The 14,312-nt window shown below is 46.7% G+C and overlaps 1 protein-coding gene across 1 annotated transcript in view; it reads right to left on the bottom strand.

Annotated features, from left to right (window-relative positions):
- The window catches only part of LOC137369570 (putative Polycomb group protein ASXL3), a 412,154-nt gene that overhangs the window by 186,161 nt on the left and 211,681 nt on the right, over nucleotides 1-14,312 (bottom strand). Inside the window, exon 6 of the mRNA XM_068030859.1 lies at nucleotides 2,751-2,868. Within this exon, the coding sequence (XP_067886960.1) occupies nucleotides 2,751-2,868 (118 nt within the window). The remainder of the gene's footprint in view (nucleotides 1-2,750; nucleotides 2,869-14,312) is intronic.

The following is a 14,312-nucleotide window of genomic DNA, read 5'->3' as shown; positions in this document are numbered from 1 at the left end:
GTGCTCTAATTCTTCCACTATAAATTACAACTACACTTGGAATATCACAAATTACAAAACCATCTAGTAAATTGTTGCAAACGTCTATCATCCTTTCAGTTACATCCTTTCAGTAAAGAATGAGACATTAAAAATCTTATAATTGCTTTCAGTCCACAAAATCTTACTTCCTGTAGTCACATTTTTATCTCAGATGACTTCATCAATTCCTATGTTCACATTTATAATGGAAATTAACTTTTTAACTTTTCCAGTGTAATTACACTCCGCTGCCAGCGGTGCCACTACAATTTTATTTCTCCAGCTTTGCAACTTGTTCCACAGTAAAACCTTGATCCTCCAATCAACTTTACTTCTCACTTTCTACAGTAGCTTTTGCCATTTAACAATATAACTAATAATATTATTAAATACATTGTCATATAAAAAGGACAGCAGATGTAACTTTAAAATGGGCTTTGAATTACTTCTGTATCCCCGATTCCAATTACTACCTGCTGCCTAATTCTGTTTCACCTTAAGAATATACTTGGTTTTGAGATCCAGCATGCAATGCCAAAGGCGAATGACTATTTAAAATTTATGTACTATTTAAATTTTTATACTTTCTTCATTTAATTTTAAGTAATATTCTGGGTTTACCTTAGCTAAATTGTTCAATATATTATTTGTCAACTTTGGTTCAGTGTTAGCATTTTCCTCTCTGAATCAAAATGTTGTGGGTAAAGTTGAAAAACCTGCTTACATCTACATTATCTCTGTCTTCCATTTCAGATGCTGAAGATGTAGCAATACCTCGACCACATCAGAGGAGGTCAGCAATGCTGAAGATGCACCATCGCTCAATTTTACCTTCACATGCCTACTTTAGAGGCCAGGCTGGAGGAGAGGACCTCACATGGTGAATTATTGGCCACAAGAGTGCAGGAGCTAGGACAGGATGATTGGATACCACAGGTGCTAGATCACTGGAGGTGGAGATAGAATCGTAGAATGATACAGCACAAAAGGAGGTTATTTGGCCCATTGTGCTTGTTACAACTCTTTCAAAGAGCTCTACAATTTATCTCACATCTCTGCTCTATTCCCATAGCCCTGCAAATGGTTCCCCTTCAAGCATTCCTATTGTCTTATTTAAATTATTATTGAATCTGCTTTTACAACCCTTTCAAGCAGTGCATCCCAGGTCATAACAACTCACTGCGTGAATATTGCCTCTGATTCTTCAGCCTTAAATTTGTGCCCTCAAGGAAAATATTGCAGAATGATGGGGTAACAGCAGGAATAGCTCTTTCAAAGAGCTGGTATTGCCACGATGTGCCAAATGGCCTCCTTCTGCGCTGTATTAGTCTATCATTCTAGGGACACCTCTATGAAATCTTCTCTCAACCTGCTCTGCTCGAAGCAGCTTCTCCATGTAACTGAAGCTTTGCAGCACTGGTACCATTCTGGTAAATCCCTTCTGCACCCTCTCTAAGGCCTTGACATCCTTCCTAAAGTATGGGGCCCAGAAATGTCACAATACTCCAGCTGGGATTTAATCAGTAATTTACATACTAGCCCTGCTGCAGTGCCTCTGAGGAACCAAGTTATCAAAGGTGGTTGATGGGTATACACCAGGAAATGCTGACTACACTGGGCAGTCCATCAGAAAACTTGCACACAATGTCACAGAGCACAGAGAATTGCAGCTCCAACTTGTGTCAAGGTTTCACATAAGGCATGGGAACCATTCTTTCCAACATGACTGAGCAGTCAGCTCCATGAACATGCCACTGGCATCCATTACGATGGAGCCTTTGGTGACAGCTCTGACGGCTTCAATATGAGCTAACTCTGCTGCCATGGAAGCTCGAATGGTTGGCATCTTGGCTCTGAGGGCTACTGTTGACAGATGCTTTCAGATTATCGTCTTACTCTTAATTGATGATCTTCTTTCATAGAAGAGCCATATGTGAGGTGATAGATTTATTTGCAGATTAAAAGTTGAGTTAAAACTGCCAAAATGGAAAATAGCTGTGAATCTGGCAAGCTGTACAGTAAATACAACAGTGGTGCAGTGGTTAGCACTGCAGCCTCACAGCTTCAGCAACCTGGGTTCAGTTCTGGGTACTGCCTGTGTGGAGTTTGCAAGTTCTCCCTGTGACTATGTGGGTTTTCGTCGGGTGCTCCAGTTTCCTCCCACAGCCAAAGACTTGCAGGTTGATAGGTAAATTGGCCATTGTAAATTGCCCTTAATGTAGGTAGGTGGTGGGATGTGGTAGGGAAAATGGGATTAATGTAGGATTAGTATAAATGGATGGTTGTTGGTTGGCACAGACTTGGTGGGCCGAAGGGCCTGTTTCAGTGCTGTATGACTCTATAAACTGCAGTAACTTGTTAATTTGCTGGTCAACATGTTAACTACATTTGTTATATAAAGATTGTTTATACATATGAACAATGCACGTGGCAGTTTGCTGTTTCTATATAATAATGGGTATTACTTTGAAAAATTGTCCTTTGAATATTCTTCTCTGTTAATCTTTTTTAAATAATTTCATGTACTTTCCCTGCTGAGCAGCTTTGCTGAGTTTGGGAACTTGCTGTATGGAGAATCTCATGGTGCAAACCTAGTACAAGCTGTGCCACTTTGATAAATCAGCAACTTCAAGTCAATGATCTGAATTTTAAATTAGCCATTACTTTCCAGCTGATTTCCAAAAGAAAGTTAGTAAAAACAATAAAGTCCATTCAGAATTGATACTTACCAGATGGCGATTCTGAATGCTCTTCTGATACTTTTAGTGGTGTCAGTACGACACATGGAATGGCCTTGTTCATCATCATAGAAACACCAATCCTCCTTTTCTGTTGCTGCTTCAATGCCTATTAATTACATAAAAATTAAAGGAGGGACCTTTGAGCCACAAACTCTTAGCTTTTTTACCACTGCATATCACGTTTTTCCTCAAGAACATGATTACCATTTTAGTGATTAGCTGTAACAGTTTTACTCAGCATTATCCTCAAGGGTTTTCATCAGTTTTGTCAGGAAGCCAATTATCTTAATTCAAGCCTTTCTATTTGCTTTCTCTGATAACAATACTGCTAGTAGCACTAACGCCTGCCCAACCTTTGATAAAACATTACCATCAAGTGAAAGTATTTTTAATCTAAACAATGCTTTCCTTCTCCCATGGGAAATGACTCTTATAGATGTTCCCCATTTACTTGGTGTAAAAGCAGTCTCAAGAAAATGCACTGGGCTGATTTTCCTTCCGGGGTCAGGAAACTGATGTCAGGACTATTTCCGTATCTCGATCCCACCCCTGGGGGAAAGCAGTCACAGGCCCTGATTTTCACGGGGGCGGCCTGTTAATTAGCTGGAGGGTGGTTTGGGCGACCAATTAGCGGCCATGGGGGAAGGAATGGAGACGGGTCTGAAAGAGTGCTTGCCCGATTTAAACAGACCACAGCAGCCCTTACTGTGGCTGCCGTTTTAGTGTATCAATAGCAGTACTACTAATGGAACAGGAAAGGCAGAGGGCTGCAACCCAGGGCGGGGATGCCCCTCACTTTGCTGATGCATGCCAGGAAGTCCTTCTGGAGGCAGTGACAGAGAGGAGAGATGTCTTCTTTCCCTCAGCAAGGCTCAGACCCATAGTGCTGTTGAGGACTTGCCAGCACTGATACATGCAGCTTCCTATCTCAAAGAGCCATTGGCACTGGTCATAGAGGCCAGCAGTATATTATCTTTTGTTATTCATTCATGGGATGTGGGCATCGCTGGCTAGGACAGCATTTATTGCCCATCCCTAATTGCCCTTGAGAAGGTGGTGGTGAGCCACCTTCTTAAACCGCTGCAGTCCATGTGGGTTAGGTACACCCCAGTGCTGTTAGGAAGGGAGTTCCAGGATTTTGACCCAGCAACAGTGAAGGAACTGCGATAATAGTTCCAAGTCAGGATGGTGTGTGGCTTGGAGGGGAACTTGCAGGTAGTGATGTTCCCATGCATTTGCTGCCCTTGTCCTTCTAGGTGGTAGAGGTCATGGGTTTGGAAGGTGCTGCCTAAGGAAACTAGGTGCATTGCTTCAGTGCATCTTGTAGATGGTACACACTGCTGCCACTGTGCGTCGGTGGTGGAGGGAGTGAGCATTTGTGGATGGGGTGCCAATCAAGCGGGCTGCTTTGTCATGGATGGTGTTGAGCTTCTTGAATGTTGTTGGAGCTACACCATCCAGGCAAGTGGAGAGTATTCCATCACACTCCTGACTTGTGCCTTGTAGATGTTGACCGGCTTTGGGGAGTCAGGAGGTGAGTTACCCGCTGCAGGATTCCTAACCTCTGACCTGCTCTTGTAGCCACGGTATTTATGTGGCTACTCCAGTTCAGTTTCTGGTCAATGGTAACCCCCCAGGAAGTTGATAGTGGGGGATTCAGTGATCGTTATGCCATTGAATGTCTCTCTCTCTCTTTTGTCCTTGCAGCAGAAATGGGCTCACAATGCCTGTGAAATGGCCCAGACAGGAGGAGGAGATCCCTTCTTACCCATCATCACCAGGATGGAAGAGGGAGCCATAGAGATCACCAGCGTGGCTGACCACGAGCAAGTCAGGGAAGGCGAGATGGGCATCCCTGGCGGAGAGGGTGAATAGCACTGTAGAGGCTTTTGCCCTCCAAGTCTAGTTCTTATAATCTCTTCTTGTGCCTCCTGCAGGTTCAAACCTCAAGGCAGAAGAGCAGATTCCTGTACCATCACCGGACCAAATGCTGCCGGAATACACCTCAGAACAAGTGCTGTCACACCTTACAAAGCTCGCCCTCCATCTGCTCAGATATAGTCACCGTGATGGGTCCTCGTGCGCATATAGATAAGGTGGCACTGGGTGAGGAGTACATCACGAGTAAGCAGGAAGAGGTGACAGAGGCTGAGGCAGCTATGGGCAATCGCCCTTGGAGGATGGAGGGCAAACAGCCTTGCTGAGCTGGGCACAGATGCAGGGCCTCAGGAGTCGCAGGAAAGGAGGCTCTACTTAGACAAGCAGCAACAGATGTGCTCCCACATGTCAGTTCCCTGAGGCAGTGCGGGATCATGGGCTGAGAATGCAGGAGTCCATTCAGTTCATGTGCGCCACCCATGACTCAGGCCTTTGAGTGTATGAGCTCCTCCATTGAGAGAGTGACCAACCGCATGGAGGACCATATGTAGCAGTGCTCAGAGTGCATGCAGAAACTGCGCACTGATATTCACAGAAAGCATGCCATGGTCGGTCAGTGGCACTAGTGGCATAGAGATGTTTGGAGAGGATGCCAGTTGCGCACCAGCTGGTGCTCCCCTCCAGCCATCCAGAGCGCCAGCCAAGGACTGAGGCAGTCACCGAGGAGGATGAGGGTGCCACCTCCTCACGGGCACAGTCATCATCAGCAGCCTCCTTGGCCCCTCTGACTGAGGGACCAACAGTTCAGCAGGGCCCAGTGACGGAGGCAGCCTCTGGAGATGCCCTCCACCCAGCACCTCCTCGTCAAGGACCACTGCCAGGTGCATCTCAGCCGTGAGCAGAGAGATGTCAGCAGGCTGCCTTCACCTCCTCCAAGGCCACAAGGGGAGCACTGCGTAGAAGTGGCCAAGACTGGATGCGACCACATCAGACAGAGCACTGACTGCTTTTGTGCACCTGTAATTGAGTACCTTTCCTATGTTTCAACGCAATGCAAATATTGACGCATGACACCAGATATGTGAGCTTCCATTTTTTAATGGCTGAAAAGAGGGATGAAATGGTGAAGGGGAGCAAGGGTCCTTGGACAGACACAGTGAAACCTCTGGACAGATGTGCATTCATCATTGGCGGTATGAGTGGATCTATTCCAGGCTGCATCTTCAATGGAAGCTCAAAGTAAGTTCCAGACCGTGCCGTCCTCCTGGGTTAGAGGGACTCAACTGAAACATGCCTGGATCAGATGATTCCCTAATGTTGATGGCATCCTGATGAGACCCTCGAGTCCCTCGCTAGGCCCTGGAACCTCCCTGTGTAGCCAGGGCACTTCTGTGTTCTACACCTTCCTTCTCCTCCTCTTCTATGTCCTGCATTCCTCTACCTCTGATGAGCTGTGTCATTCCAGGCCCTCGCCCTCTTCAAGGCCCACACCTCTCTGGAGGGCCATGTTATGGAGAGGCCAGAAGACCACCACAATGAGCGAGACCCTTGCAGGAGTGTATTGCAGGGCGCCACCCAACCGTTCCAGGCACCAGAACCATACCTTCAGAAGGCCTGCTCCATGTTGGTCCTTGTGAGAAGATGGCTTAAGGTTGTAGTGCCAGTGCCTCTGTTTCAGGGTCTCATAGATGGTTGAATAGCCATCTTTTCAAGAGATATCCCTTGTCCCCTAGAATCCAACCATGTGCTTTAGGGGGAAAGGACGGGGTAGAATGAAGAACTGTGGCACCCTGGAATACTGGAGGATGAAGGAGTCATGTCAGTTGGCGGGATAGCGAGCACACACATGCAGGAAACTCTTGTTGTGGTTGCAGACCAGTTGAATGTTGAGGGAGTGGTAGCCCTTCCTATTGAAGGATCTCACTGGCTGGTCACTGGGTACGCTGATGACCACATGGGGCAGTCGATGATGCCCTGTACCTGGGAGAATCCAGCGATGGAGGTGAAACCCATGCCCATTTTGCTGCGAGGCTCCATCTGTCTGGAAGTGAATTTACTGTCCAGCGCTGGCTAATAGGGCATCAGTAATCTGTGAAATGCAGTGGTGTGCTGCTGTTTGCGAGATGCCACCAAGGTCCACAGCTGATGCTTGGAAGGAACCACAGGCAAAGCAGTTCAAGGCCATATTGACTTTGACAGCTACTGGCTGGGCATGGTGAGCAGCACTGTGAGATGTGAGGTCCTCGGCAATGAGGGCACAAACCTCTGTGACTATCTGTCTGGAGAGTCGCCGTCTCCTGCGGCACTGGTTCTCTGACTACTCCAACTAGCTCTGTGTTTGCCGGTAGAGCCTATGCTGAGGGTATTGCTTCCGTGTCCTTCCTGCCCCATATCTCTCTCCTTTGCCTTCCTCATGTCCGGGGCTCTGCTTTTCCTGCGGAGGATGTTGCTCCTCATTGCCACTGAACCCGAAATCTGTAAATTGTGCTCCCATTGCCATTTCTGCCTTTCTTGCATTCAGGTAGCCTCCCAAATGTGCCCGGAAGCCTTGCCCTCTCCTCTTATGCCCCCGTGATGCCAGGAGGGTGATGACATCCTGCACTGTGTGCGCGCAGTCAACACTCGCCCCGCAACCTGCGCACATATGATGGCACCTGTGTGCCAATGGCTGAGGCCCCCTCTGCTCTGTTCTCCTTTTTATGTGTCCAGCTAATTCCCTTGGGTGGCCATGATGTGTTGCCACCACCATGCATCTGGTCTGCGCGTGATCCAGCATGCAGCCTGTGCGCCCCCACCAAAATCGCAACATCAATGAGCTATTCGACAGCCATCATTGGCCTTATTAACAGATTGGGTGGGGACTCGGGGTTGGCCTCTACCTGCCCTGATGGAACTCGCCAGCAGCGGGAACGATGATCGGAAACTGGCACTGCCCGGCACCATGATTTTCATTGCCTGCCACCTCCGTTGCCCTCCCTGGCATGACCTAAAAATCAGGCCCACCAAAGCTCCTGACTCCCACAGCTACCTCGACTACACTTCTTCACACCCTGCCTCCTGTAAGGACTCCATTCCATTCTCCCAGTTTCTCCGTCTCCAATGCATCTGTTCTGATGATGCAACCTTTCACAACAACGCTTCTGATATGTCTTCCTTTTTCCTCAATGGAGGATTCCCTCCCGCTGTGGTTGACAGGGACCTCAACCGTGTCCGACCCATTTCCTGCACTTCTGCCCTCACCCCTTCTCCTCCCTCCCAGAAGCGTGACAGGGTTCCCCTTGTCCTCACTTTCCACCCCATCCAAAGGATCATCCTCTGCCATTTCCGTCACCTCCAGCATGATGTCACCACCAAAAGCATCTTCCCCTCCCCTCCCTTCCCCTGTCAACCATTCCGAAGGGATCATTCCCTCCGCGACACCCTGGTCCAGTCCTCAATTACCCCTGACACCTCATCCCCTTCCCACGGCACCTTACCATGCAATCGCAGGAGGTGTAATATCTGCCCTTTCACCTCCTCTTTCCTCACCATCCAAGGCCCCAAACACTCCTTTCAGGCAAAGCAGCAATTTACCTGTACTTCTTTCAATTTAGTATATTGTATTCGCTGCTCACAATGTGGTCTCCTCTACATTGGGGAGACCAAACGCAGATTGGGTGACCGCTTTGCGAAACACCTCCGCTCAGTCTGAAAACATGACCCTGAGCTTCCTGTCGCTTGCCATTTCAACACATCCCCCTGCTCTCATGCCCACATCTCTGTCCTGGGATTGCTGCAGTGTTCCAGTGAACATCAACGCAAGCTCAAGGAACAGCATCTCATTTACCGATTAGGCACGTTACAGCCTGCCGGATTGAACATTGAGTTCAATAATTTCACATCATGACTGGGCCTTTCTTATTTGTTTTTTTTAGTTTTATTTTATTTCAGCTTGTTTCATTATTTTTTTTTACCATGTGGCTGCCCACTATTTTTTTCATGTTTGTGCGTTTGGCTAGGGCTTTCATTATTCTGTCATTTAATACCCTCTCTGCACTAATGCTTTGTCTTTTACCACACCATTAACACACTCTTTGCCTTTGCCCCATGACCTCCTTGTCAGTTCTCTTTTCCCCACCCCCACTTTATTTCCTTTAAACCTATTACATTTCTAACCTTTGCCAGTTCTGATTAAAGGTCACTGACCTGAAACATTAACTCTGCTTCACTCTCCACAGATGTTGCCAGACCTGCTGAATATTTCCTGCACTTTTTGTTTTTATTCCACCAAATGACCTGCTTGATTACACTGTTGCTTGATTACCACAGAGCTGAACAATGGGTCACTTCTGAATGTTGCTCGTGGTTCCCAAATACAAATGAAATTTCCAGTACTGGCTAGTGCTGCAATTCGCACTGCATTTATATTTCCATCTGAACACTATCTAGAAGAATTCTACCACTACTCCCATAAAATGAGCAAAATGTGATGGAACAGTACATAAATTGGAAAAACTGTCCTAACAATGACTAAATATTGAGCATTCCTGCACTTATCTAATTCCAATTGAGAATTGGGACTCTCACCAAAATGTAACAGCACCTGACACAGCACACTTTTAATACTGTCAGTAATAACCAAGAAACCATGTGAAAGACATTCTTTATATTACATGCCACACTATAATGAGTTCTGTATTTTTTTTATTCGTTCGGGGGATGTGGGCGGCGCTGGCTCGGCCAGCATTTATTGCCCATTCCTAATTGCCCTTGAGAAGGTGCTGGTGAGCTGCCTTCTTGAACCGCTGCAGTCTTTGGGGTGTAGGTACACCCACAGTGCTGTTAGGAAGGGAGTTCCAGGATTTTGACCCAGCGATAGTGAAGGAACGGCGATATAGTTCCAAGTCAGGATGGTGTGTGGCTTGGAGGGGAGCTTGCAGGTGGTGGTATTCTCTTGCATTTGCTGCCCTTGTCCTTCTAGATGGTAGGGGTCACGGGTTTGGAAGGTGCTGTCGAAGGAGCCTTGGTGAGTTGCTGGGTCCCATATAAAACAAAGCAAAGATGAGTCATATTTCACAGGGGTCTGTGTTGAGGCCACACTTATTTCCAATATACACAAATGATATGAATTTAAAGGATCAATATTGAATTTTGCTGAAGGCACCAAATTGGGATGTGGCAAATTGTGACTTAAATAAATGTCTGTGGGATAACATAAATAGGCCAGAAGGGTGGGCAGATGGATGGCAGACACAGTTCAATGGATGAAAATGTGAAACACACTTCACATTACCTATATTTTGAAAGTAAGAAAAGATAAAGGATTACAGCAGCAGAGAGAACTGTAACAGTTAATTTCGAAAGCGGTGATAATGTACAATTAGGTAGTTGGACAGATTAATTCCTGAGGAAAACATCCATGTCTTTATCTGTCAGTCACCTGAACTCCCCTATTGACACTTAGGTGACCTGACCAATTAATCATCTACTTCAAATGTTGAAAAGTCAACAAGGGATTCTATCTGTTCAATTAAAAGACTCATAGTTTGGGTGTACCCATCATATTTCAGAAGTAATACTTCAAAGTGTCAAAAGTATTAAACATGAAGGTCATCATTTTCTGTCAATGTGTTTGACTCTTAAATGCCCTCTGAAATGGCCTAGCAAACCACTGTTATATCAAACTGCTACTAAGTCTATGAAAAGGAATGAAAATGGACGGACCACCAGGCATCAACCTAGGCACTGGAAACAACTATGGCAAACTCAGCCCTGTCGACACTGCAAAAGTCCTCCTTACTAACATCTGGGGGCTTGTGCCAAAATTAGGACAGCTGTCCCTCAGACCAGTCAAGCAACAGGCTGACATAGCCGTACTCACTGAATCATACCTTACAATGACCCTGACACCACCATCACCATCCCTGAGTATGTCCTGTCCCACCGGCAGGACAGACTCAGCAGAGGTGGCAGCACAGTGGTATACAGTCGAGAGGGAGTTGCCCTGGGAGTCCTTAGCATTGACTCCAGACCCCATGAAGTCGAATGCATCAGGTCAAACATGGGCAAGGAAACCTCCTGCTGATTACCACCTACTGCCCATCTGCTGAAGAATCAGTACTTCTCCATGTTGAACACCAATTGGAAGAAGCACTGAGGGTAGCAAGGGCACAGAATGCACTCTGGGTGGGGGATGTCAACATCCATCACCAAGAGTGGCTCGGTAGCACCACTATGACAAAGCTGGCCGAGTCCTAAAGGACATAGCTGCGAGACTGGGTCTGCGGCAGGAGGTGAGGGAACCAACAAGAGGGAAAAACCTACTTGACCTCGTTTTCACCAATCTACCTGTCACAGGTGTATCTGTCGATGACAGTATTGGTAGGAGTGACCACCGCACTGTCCTTGTGGAGACAAAGTCCCGTGTTCACATTGAGGATACCCACCATCATGTTGTGTGGCACTATCACCGTGCTAAATGGAATAGATTTCGAACAGATCTAGCAATTCAAAACTGGACATCCATGAGGCGATGTGGGCCATCAGCAGCAGCAGAAATGTATTCAAACACAATCTGTAACCTCATGGCCCGGCATATCCCCCACTCTACCATTACCATCAAGCCGGGGGACCAACCCTGCAGGAGGGTATGCCAGGAGCAGCACCAGGCATACCTAAAAAGGAGGTGTCACCCTGGTGAAGCTACAACACAGGACTACTTGCAATCCAAACAACGGAAGCAGCATGCAATAGACAGAGCTAAGCAATTCCACAACCAACGGGTCAGTTCAAAGCTCTGCAGTCTTGCCACATCCAGTTGTGAATGGTGGTGAGCAATTAAATAGCTAACAGGGAGAGGAGGTGGCTCCATGAATATCCCCATTGTCAACGATGGGGGAACCCAGCACATCGATGCAAAAGAAAAGACTGAAGCATTTGCAACCATCTTCAGCCAGAAGTGCCAAGTGGGTGATCCATCTCGGCCTCCTCCTGAATCCCCAGCATCACAGATGCCAGTCTTCAGCCAATCCGATTCACTCCACGTGATATCAAGAAACAGCTGAAGGCACTAAATACTGCAAAGACAATGGGCCCTGACAACATTCCCGCAATAGTATTGAAGACTTGTGAGCCAGAAGTAGCTGCATCCCTAGCCACGCTATTCCGTTACAGCTGCAACACTGGCATTTGCTCAACAATGTGGAAAATTTCCCAGGTATGTCCTGTGCACAAAAAGCAGGGCAAACCCAACCCAGCTAATTACCGCCCCATCAGTGTGCTTCCGATCATCAGCAAAGTGATGGAAGGGGTCATCGACAGTGCTATCAAGGGTCACTTGCTCAGCAATAACCTGCTCACTGACGCTCGGTTTGGGATCCGCCAGGGCCACTCGGCTCCTGACCTCATTACAGCATTGGTCCAAACATGGACAAAAGAGCTGAACTCCAGAGCTGAGGTGAGTGACAAAGCTGGAATCAATAGGAACCAGGGGGAAAGCTCTCCGCTGGTTGAAGTCATAACTAGCATAAAGGAAGATGGTTGTGGTTGTTGGAGGTCAATCATCTCATTCCCAGGACATCACTGCAGGAGTTCCTCAGGGTAGTGTCCTACGCCCAACCATCTTCAGCTGCTTCGTCAATGACCTTCTCTCCATCATAAGGTCAGAAGTGGGGATGTTCACTGATGATTGCACAATGTTCAGCACCATTCGCAACTCCTCAGATACTGAAGCAGCCCGTGTTCATATGCAGCAAGACCTAGACAACATACAGGCTTGGGTTGATATGTGCTAAGTAAATTTCACGCCACACAGGTGCCAGGCAATGACCATCTCAAACAAGGGAGAACCTAACCATCTCCCCTTGACGTTCAATGGCATTACCATCACTGGATCCCCCACTATCAACATCCTGGGGGGGGTCACCATTGACCAGAAACTGAACTGGACCAGCCACATAAATGCTGTGGCTACAAGAGCATGTCAGAGTCTGGGAATTCTGCGGTGAGTAACTCACCACCTGACTCTCCAATGCCTGTCCACCATCTATAAGGCACAAGTCAGAAGGGTGATGGAATATTCCCCACTTGCCTGGATGAGTGCAGCTCCAATGACACTCAAGAAGCACAACACCATCCAGGACAAAGCAGCCCACTTGATTGGCACCCAATCCACCACCTTCAACATTCACTCCCTCCACCATCGACGCACAGTGGCAGCAGTGTATACCATCTACAAGATGCATTGCAGCAACTCACCAAGTCTCCTTAGACAGCACCTTCCAAACCCGCAACGTCTACCACCTCGAGGGACAAGGGCAGTAGATTCATGGGAATACCACCACCTGCAAGATCCCCTCCAAGCTACACACCATCCTGACTTGGAACTATATCGCCGTTTCTTCACTGTCGCTGGGTCAAAATCCTGGAACTCCCTTCCTAACAGCACTGCTCGTGTACCTACATCCCAAAACTGCAGCGATTGAAGACGGCAGCTCACCACCACCTTCTCAGGGGCAATTAGGAAAGGGCATTAAATGCTCACCTAACCAGCGACCCCCACATCGCATGAACAAATAAAAAAAATTGGAGTGAAGTCAAGGATTTACTAACAGTGATTATTACAGAGAACCAATTAAACCAATCAATTAAAAGTGACTCAGGCTCTGCTTGTTTACATCATTTAGACTTTGTGGCCTTAAAGACAGACCAAATTAAATACAGTGCCTAGAGGCAACAGAATATTCCATTGTGTATTTCATGATTTAACATTCTTGTCCTTATAAATAATGTATCTTTCATCTTAGCATTAACAGTAACTCAGGTGATCTTCTACTATATCTATACGACAGAAAAGGTTTTGCATAAAGAACACGCTTCCTGTAAGCGACATGTATTACCATATTCTCTCACTCAGTGTGAGCAATGCCACAGGTGATCTGCTAGTTATAAGAGAAATCCAAATGCAGTTTAAGGGCATACATTGTGTCCCAAGACTATAATAGAAATTAAAGACAAAACGCAAGGGTTGGGACACTTGAAAGAAAAGGAATGTAATTGTTATGACCCGGTGAGAAAGGGGTCTAGGGTTCCCTCTCAGCCTTCACCTGGTCTTACCGTAACAGGGTTCAATTTTAAACACATCGTGTTTTTAGCTCACCCTCAGAGAATCCTTGTTCTTTAATTTACAATTATAAGGCAAAGAAACTAGCCGAATAGGTTTTCTTAGGTTAAAGAAAAAAGGTTGAACTTTATAAAACTTAAACTCTAATTCAGTTAATGCCTACGGATACACGACGCCATCATGCTAGCATGCATATGCAATACACACATGCTGACAGAGACAGAAAAGAGCAGAAGAAAAATAAAGTGGAAAAGTTTGAGGCAATCTCTGAAGAGGGTTTTTGTTACGGTTCTTTGAGCTCACTGTAGAGTCTTTGATTGTAGGTAGATCTTGCTCTTTGTTGGGGCCCAATATTCTTCTTAAACCTTGTTCGCTGTAGGAAACCTTTCTTTCTTGGGGTTCATGTGTCTTCAGTGGATTTGGAGTTCCATGAGAAAGGGAGGGAGAGCCAGACAGGAGAGGTCTTCTTCAGTCCAGGAGCAAACAGACACACTTGAGTTCAAACTGTTTGCACAATTCAGAAAAGCTCAGGCTGCCAAGCAGGTTAGTCATGTGACTAGCTGGACTGACAA

Source organism: Heterodontus francisci, chromosome 5 (genome assembly GCF_036365525.1).
Source record: "Heterodontus francisci isolate sHetFra1 chromosome 5, sHetFra1.hap1, whole genome shotgun sequence".
In the NCBI taxonomy this organism is placed as follows: Eukaryota; Metazoa; Chordata; class Chondrichthyes; order Heterodontiformes; family Heterodontidae; genus Heterodontus; species Heterodontus francisci.
Note: the sequence above shows the minus strand (reverse complement) of the source record. Positions and strands in the feature narration are given on the sequence as shown.